The following is a 25,421-nucleotide window of genomic DNA, read 5'->3' as shown; positions in this document are numbered from 1 at the left end:
TCAGCAAGTCAGATACTATATGTGAAGAAAGAATTAGAGATAACAGTTTGAATTTTAAGCTCACCCGCCAGGGGGTTTTTAAGCAATGGGTGAGAGTAAAATTTTTGGGCTGGGTTTCCCACCAGCCGAGACCTTTCAGCGATTGACGCTGGGGTGGGCGGGGCCTCAGACGGGACACCCGCCCCTTGCCCCAGTTGAGGCCCTTAAGTGGCCAATTATTGATCACCTGAGGGCCCTCTCCCACCCAGCCTCAATTTTTAGGTTGGCGGGAGGAATTCCTGGGTCTGGTGGAAGCCCAAAAATAACCGGATTCAGGCATTTGGCGGAAGGGGCCGGGGACGGTGAGGTGTCTCCATCAGAAGCCCCCCTTTTAACCTCGGGCACCCCCCATCCTCCCCTCCCCCACCTGCCCCACCAAGGTCCAGTGGCCGCAGGACCTCCCTCCAACCCTCAGTCTGCCTCTTCCCTGACACCCCAATCACCTACTGTCCAGCCCCCATTCCTCCCCTATCCTGCCCATCCTGAGACCCCCAAAAGTTACCTTTTCCTGGACTCCCAGGACTGAAGCTGTGGAGAGTGCATGCAGTCTGAGTCCTGTCCACAGCAGCTTCTGGCACTGCATGAACTAGAGAACTGCCGGCCAATCTGATAGTCTAGCAGGTCTCAGAGGCAGGACTTCCTCCCAAGTGAGGGGTGGAAGTCCTGCCTGCAGCCAATTAACACTCAATGGAGTGTGAAATCTCCTTGGGACAGACAGTGTTGGAGGAGATGTGTTCCCCACCGAATCTTCGAATGGCGGGATGGGAAACACCACCATCCTAAAAATCCTGGCCCAGGTTTCAGTTTGTTAACCTTCATCATAACTGGGAAAAAACAAGGACTTGGCAGGTTTTAACCGACAGGGAAAAGGGGGAGAGCGAGGTAAGAAAGGAACCAAATGGAAGTGCAGGAGTGATTAAATGACAAAGGGATGATGGTGCATGAAGGACAGCAATCATTAACTCCGGGTGTGAGACTTTGCTTTTTGAGAGCCAAGTTGCAGCATGAAATGTGGTCAAACATCTGTTTCAGGTGACTATTAACACCTGAGTAGGAAAACTGGTTTGGCGTCTGCTAACATTATAATCAGACAATGGGACAGATAAGCCAGTATGGGTCAACCATCAGCAGGAACAAGCTGGCCTTTGTGCCTCTTGATTAAAGATCAAACACTGTTTAAAGTGAGTGAGAACATAAGCTAACAAGATCAGCCAAGTTGGCCACCAGAGAAAGAGCAATCCCCATTTTGTGCAGAGGGCTGTGTAAGTATGAACTGAGATCTGCAGTATAATACACACACCTGCAGCCAGAGACAGTCACCGGAAGCAGGATCTACATCCTCATCTGAAGACCAGCCGAGGGGAGATTGTAAGTGTTATACTAGCAGCTTTGGGAATAGCTAGCTCAGAGAGGGGTAGTCTAGGGACATGATGTCTCATATATATCACATGTGCGACTAAGTGTAAGCTTACTGTAAATGGAAGTAAAGTAGTAACAGTTCAGTACAGATTGAGAGTTGATTCTGAATCACTCATTTGTGTTGTTCAGTTGGGCGTTGAACCACGACATACTCGCTGTAATTCTAGGGTCACGACCTGAAAGGGATAATTTCCCTGCTTGCAAGACAAAATCACAGCATCCCCACGTCCTTGCCCGGGTTCGCTAGAGGACATGGAGCGTCAGTGATCAGGGGATGGAGTTTGTGGTGGGGATGAGGATAATGGCCGTAAATGCAACACACAAGGTGAAGCTGACAGCATCACTTATGACTTATGATGAAAGTGAAATTGGTAGAAAGCTCATCCCCACCCAGCCACTGGCAATGCCCAGGCAGCAGCATTGGCTGTTAGAGACATGTCAACCTCTCTGGAGGGCCCAGTCACAGTTGATTTGTGACGACCAAATGGCTCCATGCAGGACCCATCCCTGTGGTGTCATGATGGACAGTCAGGATGCACCATCTTAGGCTCATTCTGGACTTTGATGGAAGGTGAAGGGCTGGAGCTGGGAAGCCTAGTGGCTGGGCGGCAATTACTGATGGTGAGATGGGTTGTGGAGGTGAGAGAGTGAGTGGTCTAATGGATGGACACAGGAGAGCCTCTGAGGACCACAAAACATAGTGTTCATGTGTGCATCACTGTTCACACACAATAATCTGAATGGTCTGTTGTAACGTGCTATGCCCTCGAATCACTCTTCTCGCTCTCACAAATCAAGGACTCCTGTGACCGGGGGACAGCCCACCTCTGAGGAGGAGGAGGGGTCCTCAGAGGGTGCACCATCACTTTATTCCCCTGCACTCCCAGCACAAACATCTGTGGGACTGACATCCCATAGATTGGATTAGAGACAGAAATTACATGAATCAGAGTAAATGGAGATTTTTTAAATTAATAACTTCATCACTGGCACTAATAAAATTGGGCAGCGTTTATTTATTATACCAGTAATAATGCTGACATTGTTTTATTATATACCCTGCTATTATAAACACAATCTCACACAGTCTGTACTTACCACAGTTTCTATATTTTACAGTCCGGATCCCTCAGAGCCTCAGACAATAGATTCACCCCTGAATCTCCCAGTTTATTATAATCAAGGTTCAGATCCGTCAGTGACCGGTTTGTACTGAGAGCAGAGGCGAGATCCTTGGCAGCAGAACTTGTGAGATCGTTATAACACTGACTGAAGATCAGAGGGAGAAAGATCACAGGGATCAGAGTAAAGTCAGTGTTTTAAAGACCATTAATGACAATAATAATGTATAGTGTGAGAAATTCAAGAAACAACTTCCATTTACCAAGAAGGTAAAATACTATCGTTTGTGTAAATCTGAAATCTAAATAGAATATGCTGGAAATACTCAGCAGGTCAGGCAATAACTGTTTAGAGAGAAAAAGATTTAATTGTTTCTGTCAATGCGCTTTCATTAGAATTGAAAAAAAAAATCAGCGAATCAGCAGGTTTTAAGCAACAGGGAAATGGAGATGGGAGGGCGGCAAGGAAAGGACAAAATGAAAAAGGATGATGATACAAAACAAAAGCACAAGATTCCCATGTCCTTATTCGGGTTGCTAGGGAGGGGCTTGGGATGGTCAATGGCTCGGCAATGGAGTTTGTGATGGGACTGAAGATAATGACTGGAATTTTACCGGAGGCGGCGAAGGCCTGATCGGATTATAAGTGGGTGTTTGGACGGAGGGTCAGGATAGTCAGAGTTACGAATCCGATATTATCAGAGCTGACAGGTGGGAGGAGCCGTCCACTTCGGTGGTGCAGACAGGGGACGTCCCAGTTCAGACAATGCTGGCGCCATCTGTAAAGGCAGCCAGCAGTACTTTCAAACACAGCAGCTCTGGAGGGACTAGCGAGGGAGCCCTGGTTACTGAATGAAGAGCTGAAATGGCAGAAGACAGATCAAGGGTTGCACACTGATGAGTGCTGCATGCAGAAGACATGCATGTGGTGCCATGCGGGACAGTCAGGCTGCCAACAGTATAGGCTAGTGTGTCTCTTTGATGGGCGGGTTTCATGAAGATTTCTATGCTTGCAGATTAAAACAGCTGACGAGAGGGCCTGAGCCAAGATGGGTCACTGTACCCCAGATCTTCTCATCCTTACACCCATGGAAATTCAAACACATGAACTGGGAGATCTGGAGGCAGGGCGGGCAATCACTGATGTTGAGGTGGGTTGTGGAGCTGAGAGAATGAGTGCCCTAATGGATGGATACAGGAGACACTCTGGCGAGCACAAAACAAACATTTCCCTAGAAACACTATTTTTTTTTTTCACAGATCGAGGGCTGTGACCGGGTGAAAGCCATCCACCTCTGAGGACGAGAAGGGGACCTCAGAGGGTGCACCGTCACATTATTCCCCTCGCACCCTCCACCAGTGCAGGTACTATCACGTCGGGAGATAGTCACATTCCATTAGTAAAGGAATCACAATCTGGTGAACAGCACAGACACGCCCGAGAAGCTGACGGAGGCAGTAATAGCCAAGGACACTCACACTCGGAGGGCTCTGGGAGGGAAAGGCAATGTCAAGCTTCAGGCTGATGACATGTCACCAGCGTCTTCAACAAGGCAGCAGATGTTGGAACTGCAGCATGAGGTATGTTAACATAAAGAAGCTGTGTCTAACCAGACACAAAGGATGCAGGAGTTAATCCAAGCTATGAGTATTGCTGTGTCCCGGGAATGAGTGCCCTAGGCATCCTCTACTGAGAGATTGGTGATCTTGATGGAGAGTCAATCCAGCAGAACAACGATTGGAGATACACACTGAGCTGCATGTCATCACCACCTCCATGAGCAATGGCTGGGTGAGAGGGGGTGAGGTGACTGGAGTCACCACCAACTCCTCGGACTCCTCAGGTGAGCAGGGAGGGTCAAGTGTGCCCTGAAAGTGTATAGGAGTGACTGCCTGCAGCATCTGCGGGTTCCTTTCAGGGTGCTCCTGGATTTGGCAGCGGGTCCTCCACTGCTCTGACCGGAACACCAGCACCTCACAAACCCACGATAACAGAGCCGATTCCAGTATCTGTGCAGGAGGCCCTCAGTATGCTGGGGCCCTCCAGACCTCAGGGAACCAGAGGACAACCACCATGGTCATAGAAATCCCTGGAGGAGAAAGGTCAGCACCCCGCCTCCACCTCAGCTGACAGCGCAGGGGGAGTGCAACATAGAAGCCCCCATCATCACTTTCAAAGGTTCATCTCATTGCACTTGGGTTTCACAGGGTTATATTTTGTTGTGACATATCACCCTGCAGTGTATGTGTCTTCAATGAATTTTAACATGGTGCATCACAAAAATAATCTTTCACCATTATTTTAAAGAACACTGCTGGGCCTTTAATAGTTCACTGGCTTCTGCAAAGGGTGACAATGGAAGGACAACACAGAATGAGTTCAATTCATTTCCAACGTTTTTGCCTCATGTGCTAACGGTTCCAGGGAAATGTTAAGGACAGTCAAAGAAACAGCAACAGAGCTGCACAAGGTGGAAGATTAATTATATTAAATGGGTGCCTAAGTAAAGACTCATATGGAACACGTCTGTGCGTTGAACCTCAAGCTTCACTTGCACATTTTGACCAGGTGACAGCGCAGGGATGGGGATATAGTTCCAAGTCAGGATGGTGTGTGACTTCGAGGGGCACTTGCAGTTTCCGATGCATCTGCTGACCTTGTCCTTCCAGGTGGTAGAGGCCACGGTTTTGGAAGTTGCTGTTGAAGGAGTTTTGGTGTGATGCTGCCGCCAATGCGGGTCGGTGGTGGAGGGAATGGATGTTAAGTTGGTCAATGGGATTCTGTACAAGCATGCTCATTTCCCCTGGATGGTGTCGAGCTTCTTGATTGTTGTTAGAGCTGCACTGATCCAGGTAAGTGGAGAACATTCCTTCATATTCTTGACATGTGGCTCTTGTGTGGTGCATTTGTTACTTGCCACTTATCAGGCCAGGCCTACAACTTCTCCAGGTCTTGCTGCACAAGAACAAAGAAATAGGAGCCGGAGTAGCCTGCTCAGACAATATGATCATGGATGACCTAGGTCTTCAACTCCACCTTCCCACCCACTCCCCATGTTGCTCAATCCCATGAGGGACCAAAAACCTGTCTCTCTCAGCCTTAAAATTATTTATTCAACGATGGGGATCCACAACCCTCTGGGATAGAGAATTCCAAAGATTCATAACCCCTTAAGTGAAGCATCAGTTCTTAAAGTTCAGTAGCCTATACTGAGACTGTTTCCCTGCAGACACAAGTTAGGGAGCTATGTAAGAAATTAGCAAGCGTGGCCTGAAAAGCAGTAATCTCTGGATAACTCCTCGTATCCCGCACAAGTAGCACACAAATAGAAGGATAAGTGGATGAATTAGTGGCTGGAAAGATGGTGCAGGGGAAAGGGGTTTAGAATTGCTGGGACTTTGTAACCAGCTCTGAGGGAGGTGAGACCTCAACAGGCCAGATGGATTGCACCTAAACAGAGCTGGAACTGAGTTCCTGGTGATTTGCTCCTGGTATTGAGGAGGGTTTAAACTAACTTGGCAGGAGTGTGGGAACCAGAAGGTAATATCAGAGAGGAATACCAAGGAATACTGGGAGAAATATATAGCACTAGAGTAGGAAATAGTAAGTTATTAAATCTGAACAGAGTAAGGGAGAAGACAATAAATTCTAAATCAGGGTTACAGAGCATGTTTGTGAATGCATGGAGTGTGGGAAATACATTTCGGAGTTCCAGGTGCATGTGCCATATGGAAATATGGTGTGTGGCAGTAACAGAGGCCTCACTCAGCGAATGGCAGGGCTGGGTAATAACTATTCTTGAATATCGGGTATTCAGGAAAGATAGGAAAAGGAGAAAATGGAATGGGGTGGTTGGAATGATTAAGCAGAATATTTCAGTGCTGGAGAAAGGGGATGATCGAAAGAGGACAAGGACAGAATTTATATGGCTAGAACTATGGAACAAAAAAGGTGCAATTACATTGCTAGTCTATAGGCTACCAACTAGGGGAAAGATGGAGAAGAACATATTTGCAAGGAAATTCCAGGGAGGTGCAATAATTAATGAGTAGTTATAATGGGGAACTTTAATTGTCCAAATATAGACTGGGATAGTATTAATGTGACAGGTGGAGAGGGGCCAGAATTCCCAGAGTGACCAGGAAATTGTTCTACAGCAGCGTGTTTCCAGTGTGAGAAAGGATGCTCAGCTTGACACGATTCTTTGGAATGAGATGGGCCAAGTGGATCAAGTATAAAGCAGTGATCACTGTACCGAAAGGTTTAAGCTGACTATGGGTAAAATAAAGAACAGTCCAGAGTAAGAATAATTAACATGAGGAAAGCCAACTTTAATGGTCTAAGAATGGGTCTGACCCAGTTAAATTGTTCTGTTTGACCCAATAATCGTCAGACATGAAACAAAAACAGAATTACCTGGAAAAACTCAGCAGGTCTGGCAACATCGGCGGAGAAGAACAAAGTTGACATTTCGAGTCCTCATGACCCTTCAACAGAACTAAGTCAAAATAGGAGAGGGGTGAAATATAAGCTGGTTTAAGGTGGGGGGGGGGGGGGGGGTGGGGGGAGAGAAGTGGAGGGGGGGGTGGTTGTAGGGACAAGCAAGCAGTAATAGGAGCAGATAATCAAAAGATGTCACAGAGAAAAGAACAAAGTGGTGTTGAATATGATGATTTTATCTAAAAGAATGTGCTAATTAAGAATAGATGGCAGGACACTCAAGGTACAGCTCTAGTGGGGGTGGGGTGAAATACAACTAAAAGGGTGTAAAAGGTATAGTTTTAAAAATAATGGAAATAGGTGGTCTTCCTCCTCCCTTTTGTTTTTTCCAATAATTTATGTAGATTTTTTTTTCTTTTCCCACCTATGTCCATTATTTTTAAATCTATACCTTTAATGCCCTGTCAGTCTTTCCACCCTACCCCCACTAGCGCTGTACCTTGAGTGTCCTGCCATCCATTCTTAATTAGCACATTCGTTTAGATAATATCGCCACCTTCAACACCTCTTTGAACTTTTGTCTGTGACATCTTTTGATTATCTGCTCCTATCGCTGCTTGCTTGTCCCTACAACCACTACCCCCCTCCCCCCCCGCCCCCCCCTCCACCTTAAACCAGCTTATATTTAACCCCTTTCCTATTTTTACTTAGTTCTGTTGAAGTGTCATGAGGACTCGAAACGTCAACTTTGTTCTTCTCCGCCAATGCTGCCAGACCTGTTGAGTTTTTCCAGGTAATTCTGTTTTTGTTTTGGATTTCCAGCATCCTTAGTTTTTTGTTTTTATAATCGTCAGACGTGTCTGGCCTTCCCCATTGAGGATGGGAATATATGTGGAACCTTTTCCTCCAGTGAGCTGTTTAATCGCCCGTCACCATTTACAACTGGATGTGACGGTTGTACAAAACTTTGATCTTATCGGTTGGTTGTGGGATCACGTGCTTCTCCCATTAGTTGGCCTGCAAGTTGTCCGGGGTTGTAGCTTCACCAGTTTGGCACCTCATTTCTAGTTGCACCCAAGTCTAAGTCATTAGCATATATCAAGAAATGTAATACTGCTCGTCCTGAAGCAACCGGTGGAGAGCTTCACTGTCTGCTTCCTCGAACTGTAAAACAACCATTAACAACTATTTTCTGTTTCCTGTCACTCAGACAACTTTATATCCATGCTGTCACAGTCCCTTTTATTACTTGGGCTTTAACTTCGCTGCCAAGCTAATTATGTGCCTATTAATAAGTTTTATTTTAAATAACACTATACCCAATACTAACAATAACATACAGTGTTTATAATTCAGATTATTGAATATGGAAATTATTGTCATTGGCAGCTGCACCTTGAGCTCTTCAGCCCCAAGCTTTGGATTTCCCTTCCTTATTCCTTCCACCTCTCTCCCCCTCTCTTCTCCTTTAACACTCTCGTTAAAACCTACCTCCCTGACTTGGCTTTTGGTTGCCTGTCCTAATATCTCTTTTTCCTTGCTGCCCAAGTCTGTTCGATAACACTCCTGTGAAATATCTTGGGACAATTAAATATATTAAAGCTGCTATATGAATGAAAGTTTATGTTGTTGTTAATGACGCCATGACTGATACTAATGATACCGTACAGTGTTCAACATCCCATTATCAGAAACAACATGTCACACAGTTTCTGAATTTTACTGTTGGGTTATTGGGAGCCACTGACTGTGATAGCTTATTCATTTTGATAGTTTATTAACTGCCATACCAATATATTTATGGAAGTTTTACACTTTTATTACAAACTGAGAAGCTTTCAAGTTTAAAGATCTATAATGTGAATGTCTAATTAAGCTAAGCTAAAAATGTAAGAATACAATATGGGGGGAATTCTACTGCACGGGAGGGGCTGTAAAATAGGATGGGCCCTTCACAATCCATTGACTTCGGCGGGGTCTGAAAAATCCCGCTGGCGAGAGGGGCCATAAAATCCCACCATGGGAATTGTAGAAGCAATAATCGTTTTGTTCATTTTTTAATTCTGATTCATGTCTTTGAGAATGACTTTTAGTGATTTTTAAAGGTATTATTCCTGAATCTTGCAGTTTGTTGTAACTCAGGTCCAGACACATCAGCCCAATTTGTGCTGAGAGGGGAGCTATGAATATGTGAGGCTGTTACTATCCGGCTGGAGATCAGAGAGAGAAACACTTCATGAATCAGAATAAATCCGTGGTGTTTATTAATAACACTAATACTTGTAGTAATGATAATGTGCAGTGTTTAATAGTGACACTATTACTGATACTCGTAATAACTTACAGCATCAGACATACAGTTATTATAAACACAATCTCACAGTCTGGTACCTTGCTGGGAGTCAGAGCGGAGCTGCGGGAGACAATTAGGATCTGAGGAGCGCTTGTAAATAAAGACCAGGGATTGCAGAGTGGCCTACTTTAATGGCAGTCATAGCAGAGCTGTGGGAGGTAGTCGGGAGCTGAGGAATGCCTACAAATAAACACCAGGGATTGCAGAGCGGCCGACCTTGCTGGGAGTGGGAACGGAGCTGCAGGAGGCAGTCGGGAGCTGAGGAATGCCTACAAATAAACACCAGGGATGGCAGAGCGGCCGACCTTGCTGGGAGTGGGAGCGGAGCTGCAGAGGGCAGTCGGGAGCTGAGGAATGCCTACAAATAAAGACCAGGGATTGCAGAGCGGCCGACCTTGCTGGGAGTGGGAGCGGAGCTGCAGAGGGCAGTTGGGAGCTGAGGAATGCACCGTTTCAGCTGCTGTCAGGCAGCAGTGGGGGGGGAAATGCAATGGTGACGTCACAGAAAGCCAGTGCGTTGATTGGCCGGTAAGTGCCCAGTGGGAGGGACAGTGTGAGCGCTTAGACTGGTGTGGGAGTTAAGGTAGATCTATAAATAAAAATAACTGAGACTTTGAAGTTAAAAAAGCCGAAACTTTAAAACCTTAACATTAAAATTTAAACATGCATTAAAAAAATAATTAAAACAAACACCTAAAACACATACCTGTGTATTCAAGGAGCCTATAACTTTTAGCTGTCAGTGGTACTCACATTCAATAAGCACAGTAAATTATAGCACACATAGGAATAAAGTCATTCAGTTAAATGAACTAAATGAGATAGGGTAAAATGGCAGGACAGGTGTTACGTTGCAGCTGTGGGATGTGAGATCGCTTGGGTGCCAAGGCGATCCATGACAAACATGCCTGCAGAAACTGTAAGCAGCTAGAGGAATTCCAGACCAGGCTTATTGACCTGGAAGCCGAACTGCAGGCTCTGCTCAACACAAGGGAGGGGGAGGAATGACTGGGCACTTTGTTCCAAAAGATGGTCACAACTCTTAGAATAGGGTCACCTGTTTTGGTCAAAAGCGAGGGACAGGATGATGTGGCTGTGGGTAAAGCAGGTAAAGGGACCAAGCATACAGCAGTGGAGGAGCCTCAGATTTTGCAATTATCAAACAGGTTTGAGGTGCTCACAAACTGTGTTGACGAAAGCGAGGCCTGCAAGGTGGATGAGCAGGCCGGCCATGGTATCATGGTACAGGAAGCCGTTCATGTGTGGGGGAACAAACAGGAATGTACTTATGATAGCGCATAGTATAGTGAGGGGAATTGACACTCTTCTCTGTAGCAAGGAGTGAGGGTCCAGACAGCAGTGCTCCCTGCCCAGTGCCAGGGGTCAGGACATCTGTTCATAGCTGGAGAGGAACTTGGTGGGATGGGGAGGATCCAATTGTCATAGACCATGTAAGTACATAGGTAGGAAAAGGAAAGAGGTTCTGCAAAGTCAGTGTGAAGATCTAGGTACCGAATTAAGAAGCACAGCCTCAAAGCTACTACTTTCTGCGATATTACCTGAGCCACGTGCAAATTGGCAGAGGGCAAATGAAATTAGAGAGACGAATGCGTGGCTCAAAGACTGGTGTGGGGAGGAATGGGTTCCGGGTTGTGGGGCACCAGCACCAGTACTGGGGAATGTAGGGGCTGTACCATGGAATGGTCCACACCTGCACCATGCTGGGATGAGTGTTCCTGTGAATTGCGTAACTAGGGAAGTAGAGAGGGCTTTGAACCAAACAGGGTACACGGGGAATCGTGGGGGTGGGGTGGTGAGTGAGGGATCAAACTTGGCTAGATGTAGCAAGTCAAGGGGTAGAGTCAAGACAGGAAAACAAAATAGTAATATGAGAAACGAGGGACAGAGAATGGCAGGAAAGGCCAAAGGGAAAGGACAGAGAATACACCAGCAGTCAAGACTAGATGTTACAAAGATAACAAAGGCAAAACTATTGGCTTTGTATCTGACTGCATGGAGCATTCATAACAAAGTAAATGAATTGATAGAGCACACTGAAGTAAATAAATATGACCTGATAGCTATTATGGGGACGTGGCTGTAGAAAGACAAAGATTCAGTCCTGAATATTGAGGGCTGCATGACATTGAAGAATAGGAAGCTAGGTAAAGGTGGAGGGGTAGCGCTGGTAATCAAATATAGCATTGGTGCAACAGTTAGAGATGACCTTGCTTCAGGAGATTAGGATATCGAATCGGTTTGAGTGGGGATGAGAAATAGTAGGGGAGAAAGTCACTAGTGGGAGTGGTCTACAGGCCCCCTAACAGTAACCACAATGGAGGACAAGAAGAAATATTGGGTGGTTGCGTTAAAGGGGCAGCAATAATCATGGGTGATTTTAATCTATATATAAACTGAAAAAATCAGATTGGCAGTGCAGCCTGGATGAGGAGTCCTTAGAATACTTTTGAGATAGTTTCTTAGAGCAGCATGTTCTGGAACCAACCAGGGAGCAGGTTATATTAGACTTGGTATTGTGTAACGTGACAAGATTAATTATTGACCTGAAAGTGAAGGCACAACTAAGTAGCAGCGACCACAATATGACTGTATTTTACATCCAGTTTGAAAGGGAGGAGAATGGGTCTGAGACTAGTGCCTTAAAGTTAGATAAGGGCAACTATGTGGGCATGAAAGCTGAGGAAGCAGAAGTGAACTGGGATACTTAGCTTTAGGATATGTCAATAGAGAAACATTTAAGGGGATATTTCAGAATATTCAGAATAAGTATATTCCTACGATAAAGAAAAAAAATCCTTAACTATTGAGATAACCAACCGTGGTTAACTAAAAGAGTTCAGATAAGCATCAAACGTAAGGAAAATGCATATAACAGTGCAAAGATGAGTGGCAGGACAGATGATTGGTCAGAATATGAAGAATGGCAAAGAAAGACTAAAAGGTTAATCAGGAGAAATAAATTAGCGCATGAGAGGAAGCTAGCTAGAAATGTAAAAATGGACAAGAGTTTCTACAGGCACTTAAAAAGGATAAGACTAAGTTAAGTGAGTGTTGGTCCTCTAGAGAGTGACAGTGGGGAGTTATTAGTAGATAATAAGGAAATGCCGAATTAAATGAACAAATATTTTATTTCTGTGTTCACTATAGAGGATACAAAAAACATTCCAGTAATAGCTGCAAATCAGAAGGTGAAAGGGAGAGAGGAACTTGGTGAAAATTCAATCACTAAGGAAGTGGTACAGAGCAAGCTGATGGAGCTGTGGGCTGACAAGCCTCCTCACCCTGATGGACGACACCCTTGCGTCTTAAAAGACGTGGCTAATGAGGTAGATGGTGTGTTGGTGCCAATTTTCCAAAATTCACTTGATTCTCGAAATGTTCCATCAGACTGGAAAGTTGCAAATATAACCCGTTTATTCAAGAGGAGCGAGGCAGAAAACAGGAAACTATCGGTGTTTGTGGTGGGGAAGTTGTCAAAATAGATCATTAAGGGGGTTATGGCTAAACACTGAGATAAACTCGGGTAATCAGGTAGAGTCAGCATTGTTTTGTGAAAGGAAAATCATGGGCAGAAAGGGATGGGGGTTGGGTGGGGTCGGGCGTGATCCCGATGGGCGCCCCAGATCGAGGCTGTGCCGCCATTTTACGTGGGTGGGACAACTAAAGCCCGCCCAGTGTGACGCACGCCCCCGAAGCGCTGAACGCTCCCTGTGGGGGCAGGGGGACTGGGGCTGGGGTTGGATTCACTGAGTTGCGGCTTGCGGTTTTTCACACATGCGCGGGTGACAGAGGCAGAAATCTCCCTGAGGCACGGAGCGGACTCACCGAGATTAATTGCGGAATGAAAGTTTTTATTAAACACAAAAAGTTATTTAGATATGTCCCCTCATTTGACAGCGTTTATCAAATGTTTAAAAATGTTTTATTTAATTAATGAACCCTTCATGAAACCTCATACCTCCCATGGATGGGGTTTCATGAAAAATGTGAAGACCACCTGGACTCTTTGCCTTCCCCCCAACCTTAAGGTTGGACAAGCAGCATTCTGAACTACTTTCATTACTTTCTTAATGGCCTCAATAGGCCTTTGACAGTTTGGCTGCTCACCCACCAAACTGAAAATCTAAATAGCGCGCGGTGATGCTGAGACTCCCGTCCGATGTCACTGTGCGTCATTTTATGCGTCGGTTAGCAGGCCCCACCCACGCTCACCAACCCGAAAATTCTGCCCATATTTAACCAGTTTATTGGGAATTATTTGAAGGAGTAATATGCGCTGTGGATAAAGGGAGCTTGTAGACAGACTGTACTTGAATTTCCAGAAGGCGTTTGATAAGGTGCCATGCCAAAGGTTTGCTGTGGACAATAAATGCTGGTGGTGTAGGGGGTAACATATCAGCATGGATAGGAGATTGGTTGGCTGGCAGAAAACAGAGGATGTATAAATGGGTCTTTTTTCCGAAAAGCAGGATGTGTTGAGTGGAGTCCCACAGGGATCTGTGCTGGGGTCTCAACCTTTTACAATTTACATCAATGATTCACATGAAGGGAGCGATGGCACGGTCGCTAAATTTTCACATGATACAAAGAATAGGTTGGAAAGTATGTTGTGAAGAGGATAGAAGGAGTTTGCAGATGGATAGAGATAAGTTGAGTGAGCAAAAATTTGGGAAATGGATTATAACGTGGGAAAATGTGAAGTTGTTCACATTGGCAGGAAGAATAAAAAAAGTAGAGAATTATTTAAACAGAGAACAACTGCAGAATTCCGAGGTGCAGATGGATCTAGGTGTTCTAGTACGAGTCATAAAAAGTTAGGATGCAGGTACAACAAGTAATTCAGAAGGCTAATGGAATACTGTTTTTTATTAAAGGGGAATTGAAAAGAGAAGTAAGGATGTTATGCTTCAGTTATACGGGGCATTGGTAAGACCGTATCTTGAATGGTGTGTAGTTTTGGTCTCCTTATTTAAGGAAGGATGTAAATGCGTTGGAGGCAGTTCACGGGAGGTTTCCTAGATTGATACCTGGAATAAGTGGGTTGTCTTATGGGAAAAGGTTGGAAAGACTGTGCTTGTTTCCATTGGAGTTTAAAAGCGTGAGGGGTGATTTGATTTAAGTATTATAAGATGCTGAATGGTCTTGATGAGGTGGACATGGAAAAGATTTTTCCTCCTGTGGGTGAGTCCAGAACTCGCGGTCACTGTTTTTAAAATTAGGGTTTTTCATTTAAGGACAGATATGAGAATTTTTTTCTCTCAGACTGTTGTGAGACTGTGGAACTCTCTGCCTCAGAAGGTGGTGGAGGTGGGGCTATTGAATATTTTTAAGGCGGAGCTGGATCGATTCTTGTTAGGCAAGAGAATCAAAGATTATCAGCAGCAGATAGGAATGTGAAATTCAGAACACAAGCAGATCAGCCATGATCTTATTGAATAACAGAGCAGGATCGAGGGACCAAATGATCTCCTCCTACTTCTTATGTTCTTATGTACTAAACTCAGTTTGTGTATTTTACTACCCAGATTCCTCAGAGCTGCAGACAGTAGTTTCACTCCAGAATCTTTCAGTTTATTATTACTTAGGTCCAGGTTTGTCAGTGGCTGGTTTGTACTGAGAGCAGAGGCAAGATCCTAAACACAAGAATCTGTGAGAGAGTTGTTACACAGCCTGGAGATCAGATGGAGAGGGAACAGTGGAAATCTAGACAAAATACAGGCAGGGGTGAAATTGGACATGTATGGAGTTGCAGAATAGTCAGCACTGCATCGGTCATCTGCGATATGGGTCTACTTCAATAGACCTCAATATCAGGTGTTCCTACAGACACCAGAAAATGTCATTTTACCTGTTTTACATCCCTGCCATTTCCATGTACATTTTCACCCCACTGATTAATATTAATCCTGTTACTGATACTCATAATAACATGCATAGTGCTATTAATAGCCTAATTCCTGAAACCTATAATAATAATAGAGTGTCAGACAACCGGTTGTTATAAACACAAACGCACACAGTCTGGTACTTACTCCAGTTCCTGTACTTTACAGCCTGGATTCCTCAGGACCGCAGACAGTAGTTTCACTCCTGTATCTCCCAGATTATTTTCACTCAGTCTAAACAGAGAAGTGAGAAACACATTAAAACAGGCTGAATTTTCACAATGGAGGCAAGGAACAGGAGCTGGTGTAATTTTGGGTCAGAAACCCACAACCGGTGGGAAAGTGATTAAAGTTATGATTTTTACATGGGGACGTCAATATTTGTCATGGAGACCGATTTCCTGTTCACTTGGCAGCCATCACTGAGGCTGTTGGTTGTCCTGAGGGAGAGATCAGGAGTTTGTACCAAAGTCTTCCACAGCACCAGAGGGAAGTGAGATGTCAGAGGGAAGCCCAAGGCTTGGCACCTGGGGCAGGGAATCCCCCTCACTTTATCGCTGCCAAACTGGAGGCCATGAGGGATGGGGTGGGGGCGAGCTCCTCTTCCCCGAGGGGGGCAGGAGGAAGCCACCTCATCATGCAGCAGGGGCTCCACTTTGTTCAGCGTCCTCTCCCTTCACCTCCTCTCTCACAGCCTGCTGTTCCCTCGATGAGCTGTGTCATCCCAGTGCCTCATTGTCCTCAAGGTCCACACCTCTCTGGAGAGCTATGTTATGGAGAATGCAGCAGATTTCCACAATGACAGAGACAATTGCAAGAGGGGATTGGAGGTCACCACCCGACTGGCCCAGGCACTGGGATCACATCTTCAGAAGCCTGATGTCCTGTTCAATGGCTGTCCAGCCATTGTGCCTCATTGTGACTCCCACAGAGAGCTCAGGAACATCACGTTGAGGAATATCCGTTATCCTCTAGGACACACACTTTGGAGGATGAAGTATCATGGCAGCTGTCAGGAAAGTGAGTGCAGACATGGAGGAAGCTTTTGTTGTGGTCACAGACGAGCCATTGAGGGAGTGGAAGGCCTTCCTGTTTGGATCTCCCTGACCAGTCACTGGGTGCCTTGATGGCCAATGGGTACCATCAGTGATACCCTGCTCCTGGGGGAATCCCTGTGTCCCTGCAAGGCCTCTCTGTTATTAAATGATTGCGCTGTCCAGCTCTGGCAAAAAGTGAATCCATGATCTGTGAGATAGCCTGGTGAGCAGCCACATGTGACATGTCTTTAAGGTCCACACCTGATCCTTGGAAGGAGCCAGAAGTGAAGTAGTTCAATGCCACAATAACTGTGACCAGCGCTGCGAGGTATTCAGCATTGAGGACACAGATGTATGTGGCCACTACCTGAAGAGTCACAATATCCACCATCACTGGGCCTTGATAGCTCCGTCTTCAGCAAGAGTTCCTGCATTGAGTGTTTGGCCTCTGATGCCTTATTGCCCCTCTTTCCTCTCCCGTGCCCTTCTGATGCCTGGGGTTCTGCCCTCCCTGCGGAGGGTGTCGCCCCTCAACCAACATCTGACAGCTGGAGCCTTCCTTCTGGGAAGGTGGCCTCTCAATTGTTCTTGGCAGCCTTTTTTCCTCTTTTACCCACACACTGCTGGGAGTGCCAACCCCATTCGAATCCTGAGTTTCCCTCCGCACTGCTGGGAGTGCCAACCCCATTCAAATCCTGGGTTTCCCTCCGCACTGATGGGAGTGCCAACCCCATTCATATCCTGAGTTTCTACTCTCCCTGCTACCTCCATAGCACCAAGGAACCCCCTCGCTAAGTGTCTGCCCCACTGACCTTCTTATCGGGCTGTGGCAGCCATGTCTGGCTCCCACTCTGTGCCCACTTTCCTTCAGCTGAACAGATAAACTCTCCGTTCCTTTAGAACTTTAAATCTCAAACCTTATTATGTTCTGAACAAAGTTCTCAACTGTCTTAATTGAGATTCCTGTCCCAACCCGCCTACTCTTGGTGATTCATGATGAAACGAGCATCAGCATCTTGAAATTGACACACTGCTGGTGCCAGTATTCTTGGCACTTTCGTCCCCTCCCTCCGCTGCCTCTGTTTCCCTCCTTCGGGGAGCCCCGAAATATAATTACATTGAATAAAAACTCACATCAGATTCAATTGTTTTGCCCAATATCACAGGAAACATGGAAGCAACATCAGAAATCAATGCAGAGATTTTACTGTTACTGAAAATTAAATCTATTGGGGGTAATTTGATCTTTTGTCGATAGTGTATGGTGGGTGATATTGGATCACCCGCCCGTACTACAGCTCACCCGATTTTCCTTTCAATTGAAGGGAAAAGGAAACAGTGAGCAGTGTAAACTGGTGAACAATTCACTATCACTAATTTGACTACTGGTGAATACCACTTTCACCCCTCTCAATGTTTATTAGATAGAGAGTTGTCTGTGTGCAGCCTCTAAATGTCCCCCAGTTTGGCCTCAGTCCCTGATGATCAGAATTACTCTCCTGAAGCTCAGTGACTGGCCGGCCAAGTTTGAAGAAACTTGTCTCATTTCTATTCTTCGTTAATTCTGGGCTTTTATGAGAACGATCCAATTTTCCAAGAATTAAAGGAGTGATTCCATGTCCTTCATAACTCTGTGCATTACATTACTCTGTATAACACATCGGAGTGAATTATATTGTGAAACTCTGCTAACTGTTCCTTTAAAATCCATCCCCCAGGATTTTATGCAACAAGGAAATTTTATTCTCTCCCCTTAACAAAGTTGAAATGTCCCTGTTCTCCTCGTTGACAGGGAAGGGGTGTCCCCCACTTTATTTACCATTAAACAGGCTCTACCTTTACTGCAGGTGAGACTATTGCTACAGTTCAGAGAAATTTCTGTGGTTTCCTAATCCCACCGAATCCCCACACATGGGGCTGAATAATCCGCTCCTGTATGGAGGGGGAGGGGGGAATTTACCCGAAAGTGGGAAGATCGCTGAACCCACCATTCAAACTTGGCGTATGATCCGTTAATTGATCCAATTGCGAACGGAGGGCGGGTTTCAGGCCAAAAGGGGCGAGCATCTGCCCATTCAGTATTGGAGGGCTGCATGTCCAGCCATTGAGGTCATTGGCCTTGACCCGGAGTGAAGTCACAGTCAGTAACTTAATGAACCCTCTGGAATGGGGCAGTGTCAGAGGACGCAACAAATGCTGGCATTGTTCACAGCTTGGAGGGTCACTGGGACTTCAGCTATTTTCAGGCTGTTCAGCTGAGGGTTTATTTATGAGTTCTGCTATCTCCAAACTTTTCCACTGAGCAGAGCTGGCATTCTTTTTGAACCGTTGCATGGAGGAGTTGTCTAGTTGCTGCATGTTTTCCTTCAGAGATGTCTGCGCCATTGCAGCGAAGGGAGAGGCACGGGGGAAGGGCCAAACCAGCCCCTCGATTTAATAAGGACTCACTCAGAGCCTTCCTCCATGCAGTGTCTAACCAACATGAGCAGCTGATGCCATCCGGTGGGAAGAGGGAGAAGCCAAGCCAAACACGTGCTGCCTGGGAGCAGGAGCTGAAGAGGTCAGCAATGTTGAGCTTGTCAGGAGAACCTGGCCTCAGTGCCAGAAGGGCCTCATTGATCTCATGAAGGTGGCCAGGGTGTGGAAGGCCTCAGTATGTGCAATCTTGTGCCAGTGTGCTGCAGGGCACAGTCACGAAGGCAGGAGGAAAGAGAGTTTGGCTGAGCCTCCAAGACAACATGATGAACAAAGGCTTCACTGCTAGTGACAATATCTGAGTGTCTTTAATGCTTTGGTCCAGTTGGAGGGTGGGAGTTTGGCAGAATGTGAAGGTGAGAGATTTTCACAGTATCCTGGCTGCCATGCACTTTACTAATAGAGGGTCCAGCATGCCAATCAGTAATCTGAAATTGTTAACAAGTGGAGATTACACATTCAGGAGGTGTGAGCCCACAATGCCCATTTTATAGCCCTATATGATGGACAACAAATAAATACAACACTCAGAAGAACACTAAGCAGACGAAAAAAATGATTCTAATTTATATGGGTTTGAAATGGAACCTGTGCTCCTTAAATTTAGCACTCCCAGCAGTTACTCGTCACATCCTGCCAATCAGATAAAAGACCCAATTATGCATAGCCTCTGTTTTCTGAAAGCCAGCCAATCTTTTATCCATGCTAATATGTTACTCCCTACACCATGGTCTTTATTTTATGCAATAACCTTTGATGCGGCACTTTATCAAATGCCTCTGGAAATCCATGCACAGTATGTCTACAGGCTCCCCTCTATCCACTGCACATGTCACTCCTTCAAAGAACTTCATTTAATTAGTTATACATGATTTCCCTTTCACAAAACCATGTTTACTCTTCCCGATTACCTTGAGTTTCTCTAAGTGCCCAGCTATAACCCCCTTAATGATCGATTCTAACACCTTCCCCACTTCAGACGTCAAGCTAACTGGCTTATAGTTTCCTGCTTTCTGCCTCCCTCCCTTCTTGAATGGAGGGGTTATATTTGCTACTTGCCAATCTGATTGAACCTTTCCGGAATCTGGTGAATATTGGAAAATTAACATCCGTGCATCCACTACCTCATTAGCCACCTCTTTTAAGACCCTAAGATGAAGCCCATCAGAACGCGGAGTCTTGTCAGCCTGCAGCTCCATCAGTTCACTCAGCACTGCTTCCCTAGTGATTCTAATTTCACCAGGTTCCTCTCTCCCTTCCACATCTTGATTTCCAGCTATTGCTGGATATTGTCAAAGCGTGCTAACTGCTGCTGTAAAATCTATCCGCTGGATTTTATGCAACAAGGATAGAATCTTCTGTCCTGTTACAAAGTTGACATGTACCTATTCCCCTAGTTGATATGGGAGGGGTGCTTCCCATGTTATTCCCCATTAAATAACCTCTACATTTACTGCAGGTGCAGCTTATATTACATTTCAATGGAATTCCCGGGAGTTCCCTGCTTGCAGTATTTTCACTTATATGGGGTGGATTATCAGAAAATCCTGTTCTGTACCAACTGTCAGTTCTACCAGAAACTGTCCACTCTGTGTAAGAACCAGTCAATGGTACAGATTCCTGAAAATACCTCCCAGTTGTCCAGTGTGTGTCTGCCTTCTGTGTTTCAACGTGCAATGGGAGAATTCGAACTTTTAGATTAGCAGCAGGTTTCTACATTAAATGAACAGAATCGAGGGCAAATTTAAATAATTAGAATTCGAAAGATCTTCTTTCGTAAATTATCTAAATTTAGATATTTAACCCTCCCGCCAGAAACAATTTGATTAATTATGATGATATATAGGACTTATTTTCCCTTGTGATCAGTACAGCTTACAGTCGATATGGTTTACAATTATTATTATTTAAGTTATTTTTATCTCCACTGGTGTTTATTACCCTTAGACTGTCTATATTCTGTTCCCTTTGTAAATAATTAGCACTATTTCTTATCATCAAAATCCCACGCTTAAACTATTTAATTGACCATTAAGTATACCAACAATTTGTTCATAAAGGCATTATTCTTATTTTCCAATCTGGAATTTTACACTCATCTTATTTTGTAAAGTTTTTTCTGGCTCTGCCTCTTTTTTCTTGAACTGGAAGTTATTTATTTTTTCATTTATAAGATAGTAAATTTTACTTCAATAATGAAAATACGAGCTACAGGACCAAATAAGCAATTACCTCAATTTCTGACATTTGTACAGAACGTTTTCCAGCCGCTGGAGTCCTTCATACTGAATGTAGCACCCGTGTAGATCGAGGTGTTTTATTGTATCACAGAGTCCAAGGACATGAGACAGGACCGCACAGTCAATCGGGGTTAGTCGCAATCCACTTAATGCAAGTGTTTCCACAGATCCCACTGTTGCCTGAGCCAGTGCTTTATTCTGAGACTCAAACAGGTAGTGGAATTTGTTCAGGAGGTTCCTTTTACCAGTTTTAGTGTCTGTGTTTCCAATCTGACCTTTAACTTTCTCTTTCACCCAGTCAATCACTCGACAGGTTGTTTGATGAAGAAATGGACTCAGAAACGCCTTCAGGGGCCGAGCTGACTGTGGGGAGGAGAGACCAGCAACAAAACGGAGAAATATCTCAAATCTCCCATCTTCTTCACTGTACGCTTCACTGAGGAGTTTCTGGATGTCCTTGGGATCGGGAGTCAGGAATTGTGCGAGTGCAGCTACAAAATCTTGGATGGTGAGGTGTGGGAACGTGTATACCACACTCTGGATAGAATCATCTCTCTCCAAAAGTTCCATCAGGAACCCAGACAGGAACTGGGAAGTTTGCTGATTGTACTTGATTAAATCTCCATTTCTAAACACAATCTTCTTCTCAGAGACTCCTGTGAAGGCCATCTCACCAAGCTTCAGGAACACATCACGGGGGCTTTCAATCTCTCGGCTATGGTTTTTCAGAATGTTGTAAATATAGTAGGAATATAGTTGGGTGATGGTCTTGGGAACTTGCTGGTGTTTCCTGTCTCTTTGTTTAAAGACGGGACCCAGTGACAGACCGAGGATCCAGCAGTAGGAAGGGTTGTAGCACATGATGTACAGGATCTGGTTCTCCTCCACGTGTTTGAAAACAGCTGCTGCCACTGTCTTATCTTCAAAAAACTTGGTGAAATATTCCTTCCGTTCATTACCAACAAATCCCAGGATTTCAGCCCAGACACTGATCTCAGCCTTTTCCATTAAATGTAATGCAGTGGGGCGGCTGGTCACTAGCACTGAACATCCTGGGAGCAGCTTGTGCTGTATTAAACTGTACACAATGTCAGACACTTCACACCAGCATTCAGGATCTGTGCACATGAACTGAGGTTCTGTATTTCTCCGATTGTCAGCAAAATCAATCCTGTCCTTGAATTCATCCAAACCATCGAATATAAACAGCAATCCCTTTGGGTTCTTCCAGAGCTCTCCCAGAACATTCCCAAAGTGAGGATACTGATCCAGTATCAAATTCCTCAAATTTATTCTACTGTTAATATTGTTCAAATCCCGGAATTTAAAACTGAAAACAAATTGAAAGTCTGGCCCAGTCATAAACAACTTTTTGTACCAGTGTTGTTTTTCCGATCCCTGGGACTCCACTCACTGCTGCTGAACTCCCAGATTTGGATTTCCTCGTGGAAAAACTGCTCTGGAACAATTGATCAGTTCGGATTTTTTCCAGTTCTCTCCGGAGATCTTTCTTTCTCCACTCTTCATGGTCCCGGCCTCTTGCCAACAGTTCATGTTCTACAAGTGTCCGATCTCGAACATTAGAAATGATCGTTAGCTCAGCGTATCGATCAACCAGCTGGAAAATCTTAACCTTCTCCTTTATTAGGATAGTGTTCACTCTCAGTGTTTCAGTTTGAACCCGGAGGATCTCCTTGTGTTTCTGTTGAGCACCTTCAATTAGAATAGGCAGAAAATGTTAGTTGTAGTAACATAAAAGGCTTCTCAATATGATCTTGCTGAATAGATAGATTCATTTTATAGTTTCAATCGAAGTTTGTGCAGGAATTAAAGCTCAATTATTGGAAACCTCGCTTGAAAGTGAGCAATGGTCAAGAAATATTTAAAGTCGTCACTTGGTTCTAATATTTACTGAACATGGAGATTTTATAAAGGTGATATTTTCTCTCTGATGGTTAACACTCTCTGACCTGCCATTACTCTAGTCACCTCATTACAAATCCACAAAGGCCCTGGTTATATGGTGGTAGATGTTCTTGTCAGTCAGTTTACGAAATCCTCAGTGAAGCCAATCTTCTGCAGCAATTGTAAATAGGACATTGGGTAGGAGTGGGAGAGGGAGTGAATGTAATTGTTGAGGAGTCCCACTGTTATTGTAACCTGCCTTCACCAAGTTATCTTTGATATCACTGTGCACTTGGAGAACAAGATTCCTTCTGGTATCCTATCAGGCTGTGGGCAGGTTATCTGAGATATTAGGGGCGATTGGCTCAGTTTTCTGGGTGGCCAGTGTGGATCAGGTTGGTGCCAACAACATGGGGTTTGATTCCATTCCAGCTGGGGTGATCTTGGACCTGCCTCCTTGCCCTACCATGGTTTAGCTGTGAGTCGGACCTGCCTTCGGGCAGAGAACTCAAAAAGAATAATCCTTTTCCTGTTGTCCTGCGTTTCCGAAATCGCTAACAATTTTTCAGGAGTTTTACACATGCATACATTGATTGTGTTTTTACAATAGTCCTGTCATCTTACTGATCAGAACTAGAAATAGAACAACTACCTACTTCACTCCATGTAACATTAGAGCAGGAACATTCACAGTTCATTTGAACTGTTTACAAATAATTAATTTTGCTCCTAGTTTCCCACAATGTAGTTTTTGGAAATTAAAAATATAATTATTTTAATTATTACATTGGGTTCAAACACAACCCGTGAATTGTAGGATTATTCTTTGAGTAGAATAGTGAGCTCTCTTTCACCGCCACGAGGAAATGGGTCATTTGATTGCCAGTCACCCTGAATATTCCCTTTTCCTCACAATTCTCCACATTAATGATCTGTTGTGTGAATATCTGTCGATATTCTCATTTCAGATCGAAGACTTTCTGACCTCTCATTCTGTTCCGTGAAATAATAAAAATGTAATGTTTCAAATTTCTTTAACATTATCCGTACAATTTAAAAAGGGACAAATGGTGGAAGGGATAATAAGGGATGTTCTTGATTATCACTGGGAAAGGGAAGAGGCCATTAGAAATTCACAACACAACTTCAAAAAAATTAGCTTGTGTCCAATAAATTTGGTGGAGTTTATTGAGGAAGTCACTAGGATAGGGCATGGGAGAAATCTGGTGGACATTGTCACTCTAGACTTTCAGAAAGCCTTCGATAAGCATCCTCACACTAGGTTACTTCATTTGATGGAGTGTGAGTTGAAATTTGAAGCTCTGGATTACGAAATCTCTTCAATCACGAACCTCAAATTTTATTTGAAGATATGTGACAAGTGATCTCTCCCGAGGGTTGGTCCTACACCCAAGACTTTTGACAATCTGTATTCATGAACTGGACAAGGGTGAAAATATGAATCAGCAACACAAGTAGTAGGGTGTTAAGAGTACAATATATACGTTTTCAGATGACAAAAACATCGATTTGAAGATTAAGATAGTAGAGGGCGATCAAATCCAATAAAACGTTTAGATGTGTTACAACTATGGATACACATTGGCAAACCGTGTTCCATTCAGATAACTGTACCTCATACATATTTATTGGGCCAATATTGAATCCAAGCATCATTTGCAGGGAAAAATATTGAGACAGGGTGAGAGATAAATAAGATTTTGGTGCTACTGTGTACAGATCACTGAAGGTTAATGATCAGTGTTAGATTTAACTACAGTTTTTCTGCAAAGTATTGAGTTTATATTAATGGAACAAATCAGTGTTAAACAAAGGCTATCACATTGCCTGTACATGTTCCTGGTCAGACCACATCTCAATAGTGTGTGCAGTTTTGGCTATCCCTACGTGTTGGATAATATAGTGTCATTGGAAAAGTTCCAAAGGAGAGCAGCAGGAATGATTCCCAGCTTAGAGAAGCTCAGCTACTGAGACAGGCTCAAGGATTTTAATTTGTTTAACTTCAAACAGCAAAGATTTACGCAAATTTACAGAGGCCTAGTAAATACCTGAATGCCTGGACAGAGTCCCGATTGATAGATTATGCTAGTTTATCAAATTGGGGAGGATTAGTTTAAACTATGTAAGTGTAGGAATAAACAGCATATTCAGTGTTTCTTTTCTCTGCCCGGAGAACTGAGAGCCTTTGGAATGAGTTTCCAATTGCTATGGTCGGTGCTGACTCTGAAGAGGGAGCTGGACCAGTTCCATGACTTGGACAGTGATCGCATCATGTAGAAAGTAACTGGCTTATAGGTAACAACTGGACAACATGATTTCCTGAATTGGATTCGATCAACTGAGGAGGTCAGAGAAGAATACGAGGGAACGTTTTCCCACACTGGCTCTGGGCTATTCTATTTTTGCCTCTACCAGGAGATTGCATGATCCTTGAGAGTGGCAGGGGTGGGGGAGTGGGAGGCAG

General features: G+C 44.4%; 1 protein-coding gene across 1 annotated transcript in view; it reads right to left on the bottom strand.

Moving 5' to 3' along the window:
- Window positions 1-25,421, bottom strand: part of LOC144694732 (NACHT, LRR and PYD domains-containing protein 3-like) — a 49,049-nt gene that overhangs the window by 10,366 nt on the left and 13,262 nt on the right. The window contains 5 exon segments of the mRNA XM_078565307.1: window positions 2,557-2,723; window positions 14,890-15,064; window positions 15,427-15,513; window positions 21,024-22,385; window positions 22,387-22,744. Coding sequence (XP_078421433.1) covers window positions 2,557-2,723; window positions 14,890-15,064; window positions 15,427-15,513; window positions 21,024-22,385; window positions 22,387-22,744 — 2,149 coding nt within the window.

Source organism: Cetorhinus maximus, chromosome 20, assembly GCF_964194155.1.
Source record: "Cetorhinus maximus chromosome 20, sCetMax3.hap1.1, whole genome shotgun sequence".
Classification (NCBI taxonomy): Eukaryota; Metazoa; Chordata; class Chondrichthyes; order Lamniformes; family Cetorhinidae; genus Cetorhinus; species Cetorhinus maximus.
This window is presented reverse-complemented; position numbering and strand designations above follow the sequence as displayed.